Genomic DNA, 22,239 nt, shown 5'->3' with positions numbered 1-22,239 from the left:
TTGCAGGGTGCCCCCTTGTGGGGCCTGAGAGGCATGCAGGAGATGTGCACGTTGCCATGGCAATGGGGAAAAGTGAAAATAGAAAAAGGCTGAATAAGAAAACTGAGATGAAAATACAACTACGGAGCAAAGAGTTATAAATAATGATCATTTCTCATTTCATCTGAGAAGTGACTCTCGAATATTAATCACAAACCAGTTCTGATACTAATGGCACACACTCACCCTGTCACTCACACATTCACTCACACACCCACCCTAGTCACTCTCACACTCACCCTAGTCACTCTCACATTCACACACACATTCACACAGTCACTCTCACATTCACACAGTCACTCTTACACTCACCCAGTCACTCACACACTCACCCAGTCACTCACAAAGTCACTCTCACACTCACCCAGTCACTCACACATTCACAGTCACTCACACATTCACACAGTTACTCTCACACTCACCCAGTCACTCACACATTCACACAGTCACTCACACATTCACACAGTTACTCTCACACTCACCCAGTCACTCACACACTCACCCAGTCACTCACAAAGTCACTCTCACACTCACCCAGTCACTCACACATTTACACAGTCACTCACACATTCACACAGTCACTCACACATTCACACAGTTACTCTCACACTCACCCAGTCACTCACACATTCACACAGTCACTCACACATTTCCACAGTCACTCACACACTCACCCAGTCACTCACACATTCACACAGTCACTCTCACACTCACCCAGTCACTCACACATTTACACAGTCACTCTCACACTCACCCTAGTCACTCTCACATTCACAGTCACTCACACATTCACACAGTCACTCTCACACTCACCCAGTCACTCACACATTCACACAGTCACTCACACACTCACCCAGTCACTCACACATTCACACAGTCACTCACACATTCACACAGTCACTCTCACACTCACCCAGTCACTCTCAAACTCACACAGTCACTCTCACACCCACCCTAGTCACTCACACACACACCCTAGTCACTCACACACACACACACACACACACACAGTCACTCACACACTCACCTAGTCACTCTCAAACTCAGTCACTCTCACACACACACACACACACACATTCACTTACACACCCAGTCACTCACACACTCACTCTCACACACACACAGTCACTCACACAGTCATTCTAACACTCTCCTGTGGACTGCAAATTAATATAATAACTGTGTACCTGTTGTTAATATAATAATAATAATAATAATAATGATAATGATAATAATATAATAATCTGAATGTAAAGTGAAGGTCTGAGTGGATGTGTGTGGTTTTGTTGTGCTGTGTTACTGTAAAAGTTCTGAAACGCTGTTTTAAATTCAGACCACACTCCCAGAGCCGACGCTGTGGACGGGGTATTTTTAAACATGCCCAGCTCCTGCCTCCATCAGTGATCAGCACCAGCCCACGTTCAGCAAACAGCCGCGGACTCGGCACATCCTCCCAATTTAAACTTTCATACTTAGGACTTAGCTTTGTGTTTTTACACGTGTCCTGGTGAGGACTCCAAAGCAGAACCAGAGGAAGGTTAAAAAGAGAAGGCTGTATGTCACGGCAGATACGTCCCCCCTCACAGCGCTGCGGGAGGATTAGGATTTCAGCTACTGACAATGAGGCTCCGCTTAGACGTAGACTTTTCATTCACCCCCGAGCCCCAGAGCGCTACAGCGGCGGAGGTCTGCTGAGATGAGCAAAGACGACTGAAACGCTCAGAAGCCAGAATCAGCAGTCCTTTTTATTGGGAAACGAGAGCTCTCAGGCTTCGGGAGTCCTATCATGTTCTACTTAAAATATCAGCTCACACAAGGCTTTACTGTAGCGAGGGAAATACTAAATTAAGCACTTGCAAATGTTGGGTCACAACTTAAAGAGCCCATATTACCCTCTTCTTCACAGTGGAACACAGTTCTGTTTCTGAGTGAAGCGTCTGAGACCTGCTTTGGTCCAAACCCCACGAGCCCCACAGCAGTGTTCTCCCCCTGTGTAAACAGCCCCTGTTCAGAACGCCCGCTTTCAGCACCTGTTCCTTTAAATGATAATGAGCCGCTCGCTGTTCACCCCGACCCCGAGCGCACAGCAGTGAGGAGCGAGGAGCAGAAGCTCTGGTTTTTAGCCGTTTTCACTCTGTTCTCTTTCTTCTCCGTTTTTACTCAGTGCTCTTATTTCTCCGCGCTCGTTGTGTCTGTTTTGCTGAGTTTAACCTCGTCTTTGCGCTCTCACATAAACACGGGTCCAGCGCTGTGATTGGACAGACTCAGACGAGGGGGCGGGGCCATTCTAAAGTCTCTGCACTTGACGTCAGAAGCGGAGCAGAATCAGAACGACTCGTTGTATCCTGTGTTTCTGACTCAGGCAGCGCACAGTAAACTGACAGGGGTCTTGTTTCACAGTGTGTGGGTTGGTGGGCTCCAGATTCACTCTTTAATGAGAACTAATATCTCCTTTTAAACCCATTTATTTGATATCAGGTCAAAAGAGTAACACACCACTTCAGCCCCTGAACCAATGAGTGAGTGAGGACATGCCGTTGGTCTCCTGTATCACCCCCCCACAAAGCCTCAGTGTGCTCAAATAGCACCTAATCCTGGGCCTGAAATCACACCCCATTCCTGCTCTACACACCAGACCAGAGTAATCAGCCCCTTCCCCAGAACCGGACTGGGACCGCCGGTGTCGACAAACACTTCCCCTCAGATTCACACACCTGAGACTAGACTGAACACATAAATCTAACACCAAAAACACATCTACAGCACAGAGTCAGCTCTGCTCCATTCAGACACACGTCTGTTGAGTAACTGTGGTTTAATGTAAAATAAATAGAAATATACATGGTATAGACTCTGATTCAGAAACGTGTGCTCTCCGGTGTGGACCAGAGGAGGACGGGTTCCTCTCTAAGGATTCATTTTCATTCCCTGACCAGAGCTCAGACCCAGATCTCTGTAAAACTGCTCTGTGATGACGCTCTGAAACTCTATAAAATATACAAGTTCATTGATTGATTGATTGACCTGTACCTGGAGCTGGAGCTGTGCTGGGCACGGCATACAGCTGTGTCACGCTCGGCAGGGGAGACGCCCGCAGCTGGTCCTGCTGTCCTGTGAGAGCCGGGTACAGGGGCAACACGCCCAGAGCCTTCCCCAGCAGCCGAGGGCCCAGACTCAGCACACGCACCTTTACATCCCGGTAGCAGTGGTTAATCATACGCAGGTGCACGTTCACCCGCGTGGTGATGCGGATCAGACACTTCACCATGGCTGGAAGTGCAAGTGAGGTCCAGTCGGGTCGGGAGGACAAACAGGTCTTCACACTCTTCCAGAAAACGTTCGCCCACTTTAAAAGAACACAGCGCCCAGGCTCACGTGCTTTCAGAGATCTCACGCTTCCACAGCAAATCCAGTCCCTTCACGTGTGACAGAGTGAGTTCTCACGCATCTGATGTAAAATAAAAGCAATCTTTTCCTGTGAGAACGTCCTAAAGAAAATAGGCTCACGCTTCCCGAGGAAAAGCAGGAAGCTTGAGGGGTTCTCGGCGTGTGTCCGTGTGCTGACCCTCGGCTGGTCCCCACTGTCCCCTGCGGCCGCCGGGTGGAGGCTTGGTGGTGTTTGTGGCACTTGGAGGAGATTGTGAAAACAAGCCGGGAAGAATGTCCCTGAGATCAAAAGACACACCCCACGTCACCCCACCCCACACCGCCCCAGCGCTCGCCCAGCGCTCCACTGCCCTCTGTCCCCTCCCACGGCCAGTGACTTAAATGGAGAGCAGGGCCGAGGCTATTTTCAGAGGCCTGGGTATTAATACCTCAGGAAGGCACACTGTCAGCACATGTGGGATATGTGCAGCTCCCCTCAACCTTCTCAAACCTGCAAGGGTTCCTTAAACTCAGCTCCACCTTAAGAATGAAGTATGTAACTGGTGTTGATCTGGTTTAGACGGTGAGAGGCAGAGTTAGTCAGGAGTAGTGCAGGAATCAAAAGACAAGCTGTAGCCTGTGTATAATGAGGCAGATGGAGACGGTGGTGCCCCAGGTGTGGAGGGACCGGGTTCAGGGGTCGAGTAACACCTACCAGTCCAGGGAAGGTGGTGCAGGGTGGGCACCGTTAGTGAATAAATCTGGTTCTTAGTGCTAGACGTACAGAGAGCACCATCACTGAAACACAGCAGCTGACTGACACACACACCTGCTCCTCCTGCAGAGTGCCAGGCTCAGATTACAGACTGTGTGTGTGTGTGTGTGTGGGCTGTGTGTAAGTGTGTGTGTGTGGGCTGTGTGTGTGTGTGTGTGTGTGTGTGTGTGGGCAGTGTGTGAGTGTGTATCTTGATTCAAAACACTCCAGCGAGCCCATAATACCTCTGCAGTTTCTCCTGAAGTTTCAGCTTGTGTCTCCTGCTGCTCTGATGTTTCTCCTCATTGCTCAGTATTGTCTCCACTTGAGCCATGGTGGAGATCTCAGTAATCTTACACTGGGCTCAGATTTATTGAGATTAGGGTTGTTATCTTTTCAAACCAGTCTACACCCGACACCCCCACGCCCCAAACACAACGAAAACATTTCATTAAACTCACCTCTAAACTGCGCTTTAAAATGAAAATAAAATAATAATATGAATATATACAACACTAGAGGAGCCTCACAGTGGAGCAGCAGGTAGTGTCTCTGTCACAGCTCCAGGGTCCTGGAGGTTGTGGGTTCGAGTCCTGCTCCGGGTGACTGTCTGTGAGGAGTGCAGTGTGTTCTCTCTGTGTCTGCGTGGGTTTCCTCCGGGTGGCTGTCTGTAAGGAGTGTAGTGTGTTCTCTCTGTGTCTGCGTGGGTTTCCTCCGGGTGACTGTCTGTGAGGAGTGAGGTGTGTTCTCTCTGTGTCTGCGTGGGTTTCCTCCGGGTGACTGTCTGTGAGGAGTGTGGTGTGTTCTCTCTGTGTCTGCGTGGGTTTCCTCCGGGTGACTGTCTGTGAGGAGTGCGGTGTGTTCTCTCTGTGTCTGCGTGGGATTCCTCCGGGTGCTCCGGTTTCCTCCTATGCTCCAAAAACACACATTGGTAGGTGGAATGGAGAGTCAAAAGTGTCTGTAGGTGTGAGTGTGAGAGTGAATGTGTGAGTTTTTGTCGCCCTGTGAAGGACTTGCGCCCCCTCCAGGGTGTGTTCCTGCCTTGCGCCCAGTGAATCCGGGTAGACTCTGGACCCACTGCCGCCCTGAACCGGATAAGGGTTAAAGAATGAAAGGGTTAAAGAATACTACAAATAATAATAATGAAAATAATGTATGTGGTTGGTTTCTCTTTTCTGTTGCCGTGTTTACTTCTGCACAACGCCCTAAAACAGTGATTACTGATTGGTTGTTTTGCGTGTCAGTTACTGTTGATCACACTGAAACCTGATTGGCCGAGGACAGTGGGCAGGATTTGACAGTGGGACGATTAATGTGGTTTGTGTAAAACTAACTCTCTCTCTCTCTCTCTCTCTCTCTCTCTCTCTCTCTCTCTCTCTCTCCCTCTCACACACACACACACACACACACACACACACACACAGAGATGTGTGGTGGAGACGATGTTGAACTGGACACTCACCCTCCATGATGGATATGTGGACGGCTCTCCGGCGAGTGCGAGGGACACTGCTTAGTCGTGGCCCGTGAGTGATGGACGGACAGCTTCTACTGGGCACCAGGCCAGCTCTGTGGACACACACACACACACACACACAGTATCAATATCTAATCAATATTTGTTAGAGTCAGTGGACGGACCTTCAGACAAACGCAAGGAAGACGACAATAAAAACACTTCAGCCTCGACGACTAAATCCATTTACAACAATAATATCACACACTGATCAGCCACAACATTACAATCACCCTGGCTTCTCCCCTCACTGCCCCTCCCTCTGCTCCTCTGACCACACGCTCTCTCTGTAGTTCCACACTTATACTGCGCAGTCAGCTGCTTCAAACAAAGAGGAGGATGGGCTTAAAAAAGTAGACTTTAAAATCCTGCCCCGGTTTCACCTTCGATTAATTCAGATGATGTTCTCCAGCCGATCACAAACCAACGAGTCCAAGCCCCTTTAAAAACACAGTCAACCTGTTCCTAAACGTCTGAATCTGAATCTGAATCTGAATAATCTCCTACCACTGGGGACACCTACAGCTCAGGAATCTGTGGAGGGACGGAGTATGGCTTTAACTGACTTTAACTGTTTAAATTTTCTTTACAACAAATATTTATTATAATTATCATTATTGTTATTATTATTGTTATTTTTATTGTTGTTGTTGTTGTTTTAAAGGGGTTATCAGTATGTGTCAGTGGTTCCCATGTTTTTCTGCAGTGGCCACCATTTGGAGATGAGAACACATTCACACCAAGACTCCCACACACACACACACACACACAGAGATACACACACACACACGCACACACACATACATACATACATACATACAAACACACATACACACAGACACAAACACACACACACACACACACACACACACATACATACATACAAACACACATACACACAGACACAAACACACACACACACATACATACATACAAACACACATACACACAGACACAAACACACACACACACATAAATACAAACACACACACACACAGACACACACACACACAAACACACACACGCATACATACATACAAACACACACACACACACACACACACACACATACAAACACACACACAGACATACAAACACACACACACGCACACACACAAACATACAAACACACACACACGCACACACACAAACACACAGACACAAACACACAGACACAAACACACAGACACACACACACAGACACAAACACACACAGACAAACACACACACAGACAAACACACACACACACACATACATACAAACACACACACACACACACACATACAAACACACACACACACACACACACACACACACATGCTACAACTCATTCCTGTTTTTTATTTCCAGATTTAATTTGCTCCGCCCTGCAATAGCCCCACCTCCAACACTGGGAACCACTGGATTAAACGGACGCTGAGTGGAGAAACACGATGGTCATTTAAGGTCAGAGCTGACCGCTGTAACACTACGCTGGTCAACATCTGCTCCTCCAGTGTTTATTCTGAAAGCAGGGGCATGTCACACACCTCTGAGCGGCTGAATTCTCTGATGCTGAGGGGTGTTAATGTTTGAACAGTCCACACACACCTGTGTATTTCCGGCGGCTCCCTCTTGATCTTGGCGCTCTGCTCCATCACCTCTTTGGCCACTCTCCCACTGCGAAGGGATAAAAGCATCTACATATGAGTCCCAGCTCTGTCTCTCACACACACACACACACACAGATAAACACACAGATAAACACACCTCCTCTGACTCCATCTTCAATCTGCCCTTCTGCCCTTTTACAATACCCCATCTACCCCTCCACCACTTCCTAACACCTTCCAATAGAGAGGAGGGCACATCTGACGTCTGCTCATCCAAACATAGCATCTACCCCAGTAGAAAACATCCCTCATGTTCAGAGGCCTGTCAGCGTCAGGGCCGTGTCCACTGCTCTGCTCAGGCCCCGGGAGCCCTCAGTGACGGTGAGTGATGGTCTGCACTGCTGCTGCAGTCCATAAGCTGCTGGAATTAGATTAACCTTCTCTCCTTAACTCAGTTTCCTAGCTCTAAGGCACTAGGAAGCGATTGACCAGAGAGTTACAGAGACTCCGCCACTTCTGCAGCACCCTGCAGCTCAGATTCATACAGTCATGTGTCCATAACATTCATTCTGAACGATTAGAAACAGAGATCACACTCAGTGGCAGTTTATTACAGTGCTTTTTCACAGCAAGGGCCCCTACTCAACTCTGTGTTTGGTCCTGGTTCTGGAAGTGGGTTCTTCTTTAGTGGCTGTTCTCTCGTGGTTCAGAGCGAGTCGAGTAGGGACTAAACCGTGGCGTGTAAACCTTGCAGAGCGCTGATTGTCCAGAGAGAGTCGTCACTCTACGCCACGCAATGCAGACGACCAGCACCAACTCTCCATCTGTAAAATCTTCAGCTGCAGCAGAGATCACGTTTGTTTTTATCCGACTCACGACGGCAGCTCGTAAAATTACGCCGTGGTCTTTTGAAGAGGTTCAAACGCTCCTTGGATCGGTGGCCGACGAAAGAATGCAGCGAGAGCTGGACGCTGCAACAAGGAAGGAACAAACTCTACTGATCTGTCTGAACTGTGTTCAGTCCCAAACAACAACAACACGCCAATACACCATGAGTAAACACCGCTTAACATTACCACCGCCGTTGTTGTGGTTTCCACAGCCCACTGTTCCCCTTAGAGACGGGGTTAGAGACGACACCCGATACATTTCAGGGGGGAGCTGTGGGAGTGGAAAACCAACCAGGGACCAATCAGAGAGTAGAGACCAGTAAAGACCAGTAGAGTCCAGTGAAGACCAGTAGAGACCAGTAAAGACCAGTAGAGACTAGTAGAGTACAGTAGAGTCCAGTAGAGAACAGTAGAGACTAGTAGAGTCCAGTAGAGACCAGTAGAGACCAGTAGAGACCAGTAGAGTCCAGTAGAGACCAGTAGAGACTAGTAGAGTACAGTAGAGACCAGTAGAGTCCAGTAAAGACCAGTAGAGTCCAGTAAAGACCAGTAGAGTAGGTACCACGCTGGGGAAAAGCACCATTAGAAACAGAACGTGGAGAAGACCATGGTGCCACTCCTGATGGGTTAGTCTTGGGTAGTGGACCACTGATACATGGGTAAACCACTGCAAGACTGCGACACCTCTTACACACACACACACTCACACTCACACACACACACATATTTACACAAATACAAAGCCATCTGCACAAAAATATGTCACGGAAAACAGTGACTTGATCCACAAATGCAGATTAACCCTTGTGTTGTAATAAATGGACTACAGTATGGCGCCAGTTCACTGTCAAAACTAGAGGGCGCAAAAACACCAGGGAAATATAAATGTGCATGTTTTAGCATTTCATATGTGTAAATATTTACAGGAGGTGTGGAGTCCAAGTCCACCCTCCAGGGACCGTACACCTGTCCATCTCCACTCACCTGTAGCGGAAGCGGCTGCCCTTGAAGAACAGGTTGCTGCTGGACACCGTGCGCACCTGACTCGACTTCTCCAGCCTGAGGAGCAACCGGAGAACAGTCAGAGACAGAGCACGTCAGGAATGTGGAAACCGTATCAGGATGGTAATGGGACTCTTACTGGTGTGGTGAGGCATGGTTACCCGAGCTGGGAATCAAACCCTAGTCTTCTGCACAGAGGGCAGCCATGTTACGCACTGCGCTTCATCAGCTGCTCTAGAATAAGCATGAACTGTGCAGTGCGAATATTTTTAAATCCATGTTTTTGACTAAATTTTTGTCTAAATCATTTGTTGTCTCCAGTTCCACCTCAAATCTCAGCACAGTGGGTGGCAGGGCCTTCTCCTACGCTGCACCTAACTCTGAAACACACTTCCCCTTCACATCTGTGCACTGGACTATTACAGGATTCAAAAGAAACACTATGTAATATTTTTATCTTAAAAATCACGCCTTCAAAATCACTGCGCTGCTCCACTAAGCTGTAACAGGGAGAACAGAGCCTCTGTTGTTGTTACTCCAGACGCAGCACTGCAGAAACTGCACTGTGTATCTTTTGAAGGAGGGTAGAACCCCCCTTTGATTTCAGTACAGTGCTAGGCGGAGGCCACGGTACAAAAAACGCAAACCTTCCTAGTGTTCCTTTAAAACTTATTGTTTTAAACTGGTTTACTCAAATTCAGATGTTTCACGCTGTTGGATATTATCGATGCTTTAATCTAATTACTGATTTTAATAAATTAAATCAAATGTATTATTATTATTAAATGCTTACATTGGCTGGCACCGTGCCAGCGTTGGAAGGCTTAGGCATCATCATAATAGGCTTATAGTGCAGAGTGTTCATTTCTGATAAGCCAATTAGCTTCCTCTAACGTTATACACTCTCAACTTAAGGAACTATGAATCTTCTGAACTCTACATTCCACCAGAGGGCAGTGAAGAGTTTACCCCTTACATTCAGGTAGGAGATATATAACTTATCACTGACAAGAGACTAGTGCAGCATTTAAAATACACACCTGAGTTACTGCTATTATACGCATCAATAGAAGACATTTGATACAACCTTCTCCGTCACTGACTGAACTACATCACATTCAGTATCAGCTAATCAGCTCTTCATAGACACTCAGCTAACGTTACAGTATGTCAATGTACAGTGTATAAACTGATCTGAGTAGCATTAGGGTTAAAACACACGCCTCTGGAATACTCCAGGATAAAGCTCAGTTTACATGAACAAGGCCAGGTGTGTGGTTCCTAGAAATGCAGAGGAAACCCTGGAACACAGTTCCACAGTTCTGCGAGCGCCGAGACCCTGGCTCTAAGCTGAAGACACACAGAGTCTCAGGGGAACACTTTGTTCCAGGGCTCCTTATCAGTGCAGAGTGGAGTACCTTTACACAAACACGGCTTTCACTGGAAACAAACACCCGGGCTTTCAATTATGTATAACCCTTAACCCCTCGCTCTCAGAGGAGCGCTCCCAGCCCCAGACACAGACGCCTCCTTTACTGGAGACTCCCTTTGACTTGGAACAACAGCTCCAGCAGCCTGCATACAAACGTAATAAAGTGTAATAGTCTCTGGATTCCCTGCTGTCACTGCTCCTTCTCTCTTAAACCATGTGGAAATATAAAGTGGGTGAAACAAAGGCTTCCAAGTCGGAAACTCAAGTACAGTAACTGTGAAATGATCCAGACTCCACTCAGAGGAGCTGTGAAACAGCTTTGTCCCAGACATTACACAGACTACATCCTGTCAGCCCCCGGGACACAGTCCTGGTTCCTTTTGTTCTGTGTGAATAGAGTCGGAAATCTTCCGGAGCATCACAGTGAATTGATTACGTATGACACATGACTACGTCACACATTCATAACGACTCACGACCTATGACCTGTAGTAATTACAGATTACTCTCTCACGAAATACTGCACAAATTAATGCTATTTCACGTACCCTTACTGTAAAGTGTTACCTGTGATTCTTCACGTTGTTGTTGTGACTTGTTTTGACTACGTCTGAGTTCATACGCCACGTTAAACTGTGCTTTACAAATCTTCACTGTTGCTGATGGAATAGTGGTGAGACCTGGCTCTGGTCAGTTCCCTCTCTCTCCTCTTCTCTCCCTGGATCTCCTTCACTGACCACTGCTCTCTCAAACATCTCATAACTCTCCTCATATCTGTCCTGCAGCCAGCGCCCCCCCCCCTCGCCCTCGCTCCACTGACTCTGCTCTGAGCTGCTGATGTGTCCCTGTGGATGAGGACAAGGACATTCACAATCAGTCACTGCCATCTCTGCAGGACTCCCTCCTCCGCATCCACAGCCCAGCGATCACTCAGAGCAGAAAGGTCACCTCCGACAGAGACGCGCGCTTTAAAGCAGCGGTCAGTCAGTCAGCCTCTCCACCAAACAGCAGCAGCGTTCATTAAAGTGATTATTCATTGCTATACACTTACTACAAAGTGAAATATATCAAACTGCTCTGTGCTCCCTGAAGGGATAAGTTTATGTTCCATGGAGTGGGTCCCCCACACTGGAGGAAATCACTGACTGCTCCTTTAAGTGTTACACAACCAGCCACAACATTAAAGCCACCTCCTTGATTCTCCAGTCACTCGTTCCTCTCAGCTCCACTGTCCACTTGTGTCACTCTGTGGATCTATTCTTCAGCGCTCAGGACCCCCCTGAAGAAGGTTATTTTAGTGTTAAGCCTCATGTGTGGGAGGGAATAAAGGACAGTGCTGTCACTTCCTGCTCCTCGGTTCATAACTCTGTCTGTAAATCTCAGAAGGACTTCAGCTTCATCTGTGAACTCACTGTTATTTGGTCTGTGTCTCTCCTTTGTGTGAATAAACAACATGAAATGAAAAGGAAGTGAAACGTGAAGGGGGTGTGTCCCCCAGGACTAAGTGAGGACATGGTCCAGTAGAATAATAATAAGAGGATGTGTCCTGTTTTTCATGAGAGAGACTCACTTATAGAAGGCCTGATTCTCCACACCACATTTCCAAAGGTGTTTGCAGGCTTCCGGCGTCGGGGCAAAATACGTCAAGATGATCTTTCTGTCCTGGACGTGGAAGAGAAGCAACGTTTACATGGAATTACAACAGTGTGTGGCCCTCATTGGTCAGAGCTGTGTAAGAGCCAGCGCAGATCTGACCCACAGTCTCCTCAACATCTCAATCAAACTTTCATATGACGTGGAAACAAGTGGAGATCTGAGCGCTGTTGATGAATCAGCTTCAGTAACTGAAACAAATTCCCTCATTTATATATCATTTACATATCATTTACATGAATAACACCCTAATTTATGCAGATGTTTCCGTAGTAAGCCAATGAGAATATTGTATTCAGAGGTTTGTAGGTAGAGTTTGATGTGGAGGAGTGAGTGTACAGTGCCCCCTACTGCCCAAACTCTATAGGGAATTAAACTGAGGAAATAAACGGAGCATGTGGATTGGTTGGAGACAGTAGAATGGTGTGATGGAGGCGTGTGATGGTGTAAACAGTGTTTTACTGCAGTGGATCAGAGGCTGTGGCTCCACCCACTGTCTTTATGGGTGGATATTGTGGGCGGAGTCAGTCATATGAAATGAAATCACAGTGTGGCTTTAAATGGAACATGGAGGAGGTGCAGTGTGTGTTAATAAAAGTGCACATGGAAACATAACTCCACCCACTTTTGGACTGAAGCTGAGTAAAGTCATATTACCACAGGACGTCAGTGATGTTTAAGGTGGACTGGCACTGGATAACCAATCTGAAAATAACTGAGATGTGAGCAGCTACTCGCCGTCACAAAGTGGATCAGACACAGCAGAGCTACTGGAGTTTTTAGACGGTCACAAACGTTCTGAGAACAGCCCACCACCTAGATCCAACCCTCAGTCACCTTGGGGTTATGGGTAGCTTTAGGGTTAAGTATGGGATTAGTCTGAGACCTAGTGTTCAGTGCTGGGTTTGGTTTAGAGTTCTGGTGTCTAGTTTTAAAAGGTTGTGATGCGACCTGTGCACAGAAAAACTGAAGAAACAGATTCCAGTCTGAAAACACTCCTGTGAACCTCTGACCACTGAGAGGAGCCTCATGCAGAAGCTTAGGGGTGGTTTCCCAGACAGGGACTAGGCCTAGTCCTGGACCATCACCTCCTCTCACACTGCAGTGTAGTACAGGACTAGACTTAATCCCTGTCTAGGAAACTACCCTCGGGTCAGGTGACTGAAACTGATCAGATTATTGTATAAATGTAAACACACTCATATCCACAGTCCCAGGGCCTCACTGTCAACACACCACACAAGACACACCAGTGTATGTTTACCGTATCTTCAGCTCCAATTACTGAAGCGCTCACCTCCTTCTGATTTGCATATATATGGAAAGTCTTTCCCTCGAACTTCAGCTTGGTCACCTCGTTCCTGTTTTGAGAGAACGGGAGAGAGCCGTGTTGATTTCGCTTCACACTGAGCCATGAAATATTCAGTAGAACCACCAGTAAATGACACACAGAGTAGAGAACGGCACTGAATTCAGAGAGGACCCTTATCTGAGCCCGGAAACCATGCAGAGAGGATTACACACTGAAACACGGAGCAGAGATAGTGAACAGAGACATCAACTTGTTGCTGGGCATTTTGCAGGGCACTAAGCACAACGACAAAGGGTTGATTTACATTTAACACAGGCCTTTCAGCTTTTTCAAAGATAAGACCTTATAAAAGCCCTTATAGAGCTGAAAAAATAACACTATGTTGGTCGTACACACAGTGAACATCCAGAAACCCTGCCCCATCAGAGGATTACTGAGGTTTACAGCAGCTGTTTCATTCCAATGAGATATAAAACAACACTAGGTAATATTTCCCCCTTAAAGTGACAGTTTCAAAATCACTGTGACACTGTAACAGGCTCAGCACTGCAGAAACTGCACTATATAACCATGTAACTGCAGACTCCTCTGACCAATCATCATCCTTCACTAAACCCACAGTCTCCCCCTGTTTCTCCAGCAGTTGGAGACAGAACTGACAGTGGAACTGAACTGTAGGGGGCGCTGCTGGTTCCTGCTGCTGCATGCGCTCTGTCCTCCATTAACACAGAAGGGGCTGTGTGGATCAATCTGTATCGGTTATAGTTTAGAAATAGACCACACCCACTCCCCACAGACCACACCCACTCCACACAGCAGTGGTTCTGGATCTGTTTTATTTACTGTGTAGGTTGACTGTGTATACGAGATTATTCCACACTTTAGTTTGTGTGAGATTATATTGTAATTGTTACATTATTTTACACAAAATCAGAATCTTGGAAAATAAAGTTGTTTACAAAATAAACAAATGATTAAAGATGTTTGTGCATGTTTTCTACTGAATATTTGTTTGAAACTGTTATATTTATACAATTAAAGTTTATTATTATTTTGTTGCAGTGTTATGTTCTAAATTCATCGCACACTGAAATATTGTGATGTTATTCCAGGGCCACATCGCCGGCCCCTAACTCCAATCACACTTCATACTGAACGCCTGAATGTGAATCTGACCAAGTGTAACACACGTGGTTCAGATCTCATCAGGATGCGGTCCACACCCCTGTGTCCTGAGGCCACCTGGTGAGTGCGGGGTCTTTTCCACACAGAGAAGTCCGGTGGGTGAATGGTGGCTAACCGACTGTGAGCTCTGAGTTTGTTTTCTGTGTGTTGTTCAATCGGGAGGTGCCTGGATGAGCTGAAAGCGCCAGACCTGCTGGACAGTGAGCCGTGGACAGATAATTGGACACCTGTCCACTGCGGCCGCCCAGAGACACGGGCAGACGGCCAGGCGCGGATAAATCTGGACGCATAATACGATATAACACAACCAGCTGTGTCTCGTATACCTCAGGACGTGGGGGACAAACCACTCAGCTGCAGTGACTCATCCTTCCACTCGCCATCAGAGAGAGAGTGTGTGTGTGTGTGTGTGTGTGTTTGTGTGTGTGTGTGTTCCCTGAGCTGAGAGTGGAAGTTCATTGAGGAAAAGAGGACCGTGTTAGTCTCTCACCATTTGAGAAAATGGACTCTCTTGTTTCCTTGAAGCACAACAAAACCGAAAGGAGTGAAGGCAAGGAACGCTGGGTTTCCAGACACGTCCTGAGAGGGGGGTGGGGGGGGGGTAAAACAAAGAGAGAGGGAAAGGGAGAGGATTAAAATGAGAGTGGGGATTGATTTGAAAACACAGAGAGAGAGAGAGAGAGAGAGAGAGAGAGAGAGAGAGAGAGAGAGACAAGACAGACAGAGAGAGAGAGAGAGAGAGAGAGGGACAGAGAGAGAGAGAGAGAGACAAGACAGACAGAGAGAGAGAGAGAGAGAGAGAGAGAGAGAGAGAAGACAGACAGAGAGAGAGAGAGAGAGAGAGAGACAGAGGGACAGAGAGAGAGAGACAGACAGACACATAGAGAGAGAAATGTTCTAAGTTCTAGATATCGTTACACAGACAGATATATGTTCTAAGTTCTAGATATTGTTACGCAGAAAGATATATGTTCTAAGTTCTAGATATTGTTACACAGACATATATATGTTCTAAGTTCTAGATATTGTTACACAGACAGATATATGTTCTAAGTTCTAGATATTGTTACACAGAAAGATATATGTTCTAAGTTCTAGATGTTGTTACACGGACAGATATATGTTCTACGTTCTAGATGTTGTTACACAGACAGATATATGTTCTAAGTTCTAGATGTTGTTACACAGCCAGATATATGTTCTAAGTTCTAGATATTGTTACACAGACAGATATATGTTCTAAGTTCTAGATATTGTTACACAGACAGATATATGTTCAAAGTTCTAGATGTTGTTACACGGACAGATATATGTTCTACGTTCTAGATGTTGTTACACAGACAGATATATGTTCTAAGTTCTAGATATTGTTACACAGACAGATATATGTTCAAAGTTCTAGATATTGTTACACAGAAATATATATGTTCTAAGTTCTAGATGTTGTTACACGGACAGATATATGTTCTACGTTCTAGATGTTGTTACACAGACAGATATATGTTCTAAGTTCTAGATGTTGTTACACAGCCAGATATATGTTCTAAGTTCTAGATATTGTTACACAGACAGATATATGTTCTAAGTTCTAGATGTTGTTACACAGACATATATATGTTCTAAGTTCTAGATATTGTTACACAGACAGATATATGTTCTAAGTTCTAGATATTGTTACACAGACAGATATATGTTCTAAGTTCTAGATAATGTTGTAGATGTTGTAAAGTGGTGGGTAACAGAATGAAGTTCTAATCTGAGGTGCTAAGTGTAAAACGTTAGAGATGTTTTTCTCTGAAGCTCAGTCGGATCCTGATGATTTTGCAGAAACTCTACAGAGAAAGATGCAGTGAAGTGAGGAGAGGAGAGGAGCGACTAACTTTGCACGGATGAGGATCCACACCATATGTCTCCAGCATCTGTGCTTTCTGCAGGAAGTTCAGCTCCGATGTTTCTGGAGTCTGGCCCCTGTTGAGGAAGTTCATCGTTAGCCGAGTGGATCTCCACAGACTCAGAGGAGAAAAGGAAAGGCTGACCTTGCTGAGGAAATGATGTTAATGCTGTTACTACTACTGCCTCTCAACAGAAAACAAGAGGAATACAGAGAACACAAACAGCACAGATCACAGAGAGAATACGCAGTTGGTGAGTAGCACAGAGCCACGGGGTTAAAACTGGCTCTACACATTGACAGTCAGTGGAAACACTCACAGTTCAGTTCAGTTAGAAACTACCGGAAGACTTGGAGCTGAGACATTCCAGACCGAGCCTCAGGAACGTTTCTGAGGACCCTGTGCCGTACGCCGTGATGCTGTTGATGCTCGGACTGCGGTGGAGCGCTATAAATAAACCCAAGTCAAACATTAGACCCAGGGAGACGAGTCAGGAGATCGATCTGGGATCTGTTTGTGATTCATCTTTAATTCACCAGGGACCACTCAACATTCACTGCTTTAACTCAACCAGCTCTGCGCATAGATCAGGAGATAAAAGCACGGCTGTGCAGTCACTCCCCGAGGGGATCCCATTACTGAGGCGTGAGAGAGAGCTAACGGAGCTAAAGAAGGCCTCTGGCTCGTCCGAGCACTTTCAGAACAGGACGCATCCATCATCAGGACGACTGCTGTGTTAGAGTGAGGAGTGCAGCCACCAGAGGGCAGCAGTGCACACTGGGACTAGAGCAGACTCGGGCAACAGCCTTCCTTTCTGCAGAGCTACATCCAAACAGCACGAGCACAACACGGCGACACTGCGCCCTGAACCCTGCCTAACACCCTCTGACCCTTCAGCAGCAGCAGCTTCGACTCGCACGAGTTCCACCAGCGTCTCCCCCAGCGGAGTCATTCACAATATAATAACCACAGGTGGGTCTCACTGCCCTCCGCTGCGGGGCCTCGGGGTCCTGGGTGTCACTCACGCCTCCTGACAGTAATCAGTAATCAATAAGAGCTCGTTTGCTGTGCTAATAAACAGAGATCGACCGGCTGGGGTTTCCTCTGATTTATAAAGTGACGGTCAATGTTTCCTATTGGAGATCAATCAATAACTAAAGCAATCAATCAAGTCTAGTTACTCACAAGGACTTTATGAGCCGAGAGCGACGCTGAAAACGAGACGATTAACTGAACGAGGAGAAACAAAACCATCAGGAAGCTTCACTGTGTCTGTGTCTAATAAATCAGTTCATGTGTCCACACCTCCACCTCATAATCCACTTTCATTCCTGCAGACATGATTAATACATGATCCTCCTAATATAGCACAGCACTCTCTCTCTCTCTCTCACACACACACACACACACACACACACACACACACACACACACACACACACACACACACTCTGTCCAGCCCTCATTACATCTACAAGTCCACTCACGCTCCCGACAGTGATCAGTAATCAATAACGACTCGTTCACTGTGCTGACACACCATGGTCTGATCTATAAGGTCACAGTCAAGGTTCCTATTGGATATCAATCAATAACTAAACCAATCAATCACTCTCAGTTCTGACAAAGACTGTATGGAGCTAATCCAGGGTTTTCAGAATATATCTATAACAGCCATAACTTTAAGAACAGGATCCTGCCAGAAAACAGCTTTCAACACGGACAGCGCCACCTGCAGCCCACATGAGCTCTGGCAGATCTCACAGCATTTCATGACATCAGCTACATCATATTTAATATAATAAAGCAAATAAACTCACTCCATGAGAGATTGTGACGTTATTGCTGTACACACAGGGTCTTTAAGAGATTTACATTTTAGAACTAAAATGTGATAGGTTTCAGCGAAGCTTTCAGCCAATGAGGATTAAGCTCTGTCTTCATCAGGCTGCCCCTTGTCTCCCGCAGCTCCTGTGGAGCAACTGCAGCAGCTGGATCTGGAGTCTGCAATCGCTTCGCACTCCTGAGATTATAACACTGTGTGACGTATCACAGTCGCAGACTAAAGTCAGACAAATAAACTAACCATCATCACACAGAGACAGACGACCTCTCTGAGCAGCGCCGGGGGAAGCTCAGGAGGTTTCCAGTGGTTCAGGGCCTATGCAAATGAGTCACTGGTGGGTGGAGCTAGAGCTCACACTGAATCTGATTCATCAACTGTGCTCTGATTAAACTACAGAGGGCAGTGTTTATTGAGCCCACAACATCGTCAAAAACCAGAGGCACAGATCTGAGGAAGGCCACTGAAGAGTCTCTGCAGCTTTGATGATGCTGAAGATCAAAGAAGATTCCATCATTCTCAAAGGAGAGGAGTTTGGAGCCGCGGAGAGCTTCCTGCAGTTTTAGGCCGAATTTTCAGGATGCAGCTCTATTTCTGGGATACGGAAGTCCGTGCTTCTCCGTGGTGAATGCTCAGGCCGTGGTATTTTTGTTTTTACTTTTTTGTTATTGTGTTATGGTTTAAATTACAGTGATGGATATGTACATTATATTTGTGTTACATTTTAATTCACACTCACTTTATTTTGTGTAGTTGGAGGTTGGGTCTTGGCGCTTCATGGGGAAAAGGTTGTGTGTGTGTGTGTGTGTGTGTGTGTGTGTGTGTGTGTGTGTTTGACTGTGCTCTAACCTCATACATGTCTTTAAAAGTCTTGTATAACGTTAAATTAAAGGGCTGTGATAACGTCTTGTGAAGAGACTCAAATAAAAACAGATTTCACTCGGTACCAAAAAGTGAGTTTAAAATAAACTAGGCTCGTGTGTGTGAACTGTCCTGCTGCCTCCTGAAATGTGTTTGAAGCTCTTCTCTTCAGTGTTTAACTTCCATTTCTCCAGTCTTTTTCTCCAAGCACTTCTTTTTCACATTATACTGACCCCTAGTGGCCTGGACATGGTCAGAGACTCTGTACTAATCCCGTAAGCGCCGAGGACTGAGCTGGATCTGAGGGATTTACCCCTCTGCAAAAACCAATCAGAGTGGAGTCGAGCAGGTACCCTACAGTGGGAAAGCACCACTAGTGGCCTGGACGTGTCAGATTTAAAATGAGGCGTACTCTGAATGACTGACTGCTTCCCTAAGACTGGGGCTCCACTCTTCACAGTGACAGTGAAGGTACTTACATCAGCTCCGTCTTGTGGATCTCTGCGATCCTCCTCTCCAGTTTCTCCGAGTGCTTGGGGAAGAACTGGAACTTGGAGCTGTAGCCTTCCGGATGCTTCCCCGGGTCGTAGTCTCCGATCTCAGCTGCGGAAATCAGCCACAAAGAGGAGGTTGAGAAGGCAGTCAGAACATTACACATCAAAACATCACCCAGTTCCATCCGCCATGAATCTTTAATCCGGCAATCTTACTGCTCTTAGGGGAAGAGTTTAGACTCGCGCTTCGCTGCACACATCCGTCATCCTAATGGAACCCAGCAGCATGGGGGATGAGTGTTTTCCACATGTGGACTACATGTAGAGCACCTGTCATCCAGGGAACAGGCTTCACAGAGTCCTGGAGCTCTTTACACATCACTGTGGTTTAAAGGAAGCCTTGGCTTCTTTGGGGCCGGCTGTGTGCTGCAGAACTAGTGAAAACATTCAAAACTAGTCCATGTATCTAATGGTTCTTGTTCTGAGATGATCACAGGAGTATTCTAGGATTATTCAACATGCTTTAGCTATTTATGGGCGTGCTGTAAGAGGCTGGATCTGAAGAATGGGGCTGTTTCCACTGACAGATCACAGTCAAACGCTCCGTCAGTGGAGTAAGACACTTTAACTGAAACAAAATCTCTTAAAGCTGCAGTAAGTTTGTAAGCACTGTGTGTTTGAGGGTTGGCGACCTCTGTGGGGGACAAAGGTAATTACGTGAAAAGTAGGGAGGAACACTGTGCAACGTGGGTTATGATACACGTCATTTCTCTGAAAGGATTTATCTGACGTTCCTCAGCAAAGTCACCAATAAAAGTGATATTTAAGTATTAAGTATAAAAGTATATTTAATTGTATTCATAACAGCTGCAAGCCCCACATCCCACCACTGAGCCCCATATCCCACGACTGAGCCCCATATCCAACCACTGAGCCCCGTATCCCACGACTGAGCCCCATATCCCACGACTGAGCCCCATATCCCACCACTGAGCCCCGTATCCCACGACTGAGCCCCGTATCCCACGACTGAGCCCCATATCCAACCACTGAGCCCCGTATCCCACGACTGAGCCCCATATCCCACCACTGAGCCCCGTATCTCACAACTGAGCCCCGTATCCCACGACTGAGCCCTGTATCTCACAACTGAGCCCTGTATCCCACGGCTGAGCCCTGTATCCCACGGCTGAGCCCCGTATCCCACGGCTGAGCCCCGTATCCCACGACTGAGCCCCATATCCAACCACTGAGCCCCGTATCCCACGACTGAGCCCCATATCCAACCACTGAGCCCCGTATCCCACGACTGAGCCCCATATCCCACCACTGAGCCCCGTATCCCACGACTGAGCCCCGTATCCCACGACTGAGCCCTGTATCCCATCACTAAGCCCTGTATCCCATGACTGAACCCATGTCCTGCAACTGAGCTGAATCCCACCAGGCAGCTCTGAGTGAGTGATTATTTTTTGCAGCAGAAGAAGGACAGTGTGTTATAGCAGTAAAGCCATACTCCCATTCTCCAGCTTTAACACAATCACAGCTCACTGAGAAACAGAACAATAATAAACTGAATAATAAACTGAATTTGAATAATGTTCTTACCAGTGTCAGATTGAGAAATGTGAGATGTAAACACTAGATTATACCGTTTCCTCTTGCTGAGAGCTCACTGTGTGCAGTGCACTGCCTCGTCTCCTGCACTGAGGTGACGAAGGAGCCCATCTTTAATTCAAAGAGGCCCTTTAAACATGGCACAGGATCTCGGCCTGTCAGAAGATCCTGTCTAACCCTGAGCCTCGCGCTTTCAGCTGCCTCCCTCTCGCTCTTCAACCTAGTGAAGCTCAAAAATCTCCGCAGGCAACTTCCACCTCAAACATCCGGCCTCTCCCTGGCCTCCGCTGCACTGCCACACGAGCCCCGAAGGATTCATCCTACAACACACCGCAGTTTATCAGGCTTCTGATCACAGAGCAGACAGCTGGCTTTCCCCCGCAGCACGGCTGCTCCGGCCTTAGACTCTAACATTTCATCAGCGATCAGGAGGTGCTGGAAGCTGGAGAGGCTTCACACACCTCCTATAAGAGCTGCCCTTTACCTACGACACTGATGCTGAACTAAACACAAACAAGAATAAGGCCTCAGTAAGTGTGTGACACAGAATCAGGAGAAACAGAAAGTTACTCTGTTAGCCACATTAGCATTTTCACCATAGGATCTAATGTAAAACTGTTAGCATCAGACTCTAATGCGTCTCTCTGCTCTTTTGTCTGAATTTGAGTGAGTTATTCACACACAGATCACACACAAGCATCAGTCATTGTCTTATTTCACTCCTGTGCTGTTGTAGTGTGTAAGAGACGACAGACACAAGCCCCGTACTCCCCCTGTTTACAGGTGAATA

At 46.8% G+C, this 22,239-nt stretch overlaps 1 protein-coding gene across 5 annotated transcripts in view; it reads right to left on the bottom strand.

The window, feature by feature from the left end:
• LOC136710026 (FERM domain-containing protein 5) overlaps positions 1–22,239 on the bottom strand; it is a 107,997-nt gene that overhangs the window by 6,926 nt on the left and 78,832 nt on the right. For 4 of the 5 annotated variants that reach the window (XM_066685637.1, XM_066685640.1, XM_066685639.1 and 1 more), the window contains exons 6-13: positions 19,818–19,941; positions 16,623–16,710; positions 15,233–15,321; positions 13,510–13,606; positions 12,163–12,254; positions 9,143–9,217; positions 7,267–7,335; positions 5,622–5,728 (exon numbers count right to left, since the gene is read on the bottom strand). In XM_066685637.1, coding sequence (XP_066541734.1) covers positions 5,622–5,728; positions 7,267–7,335; positions 9,143–9,217; positions 12,163–12,254; positions 13,510–13,606; positions 15,233–15,321; positions 16,623–16,710; positions 19,818–19,941 — 741 coding nt within the window. The remainder of the gene's footprint in view (positions 1–5,621; positions 5,729–7,266; positions 7,336–9,142; positions 9,218–12,162; positions 12,255–13,509; positions 13,607–15,232; positions 15,322–16,622; positions 16,711–19,817; positions 19,942–22,239) is intronic. The other variant, XM_066685638.1, reaches the window with a different exon arrangement.

The sequence above is a fragment of the Hoplias malabaricus genome, chromosome 11, assembly GCF_029633855.1.
Source record: "Hoplias malabaricus isolate fHopMal1 chromosome 11, fHopMal1.hap1, whole genome shotgun sequence".
NCBI classification, from domain to species: Eukaryota; Metazoa; Chordata; class Actinopteri; order Characiformes; family Erythrinidae; genus Hoplias; species Hoplias malabaricus.
This window is presented reverse-complemented; position numbering and strand designations above follow the sequence as displayed.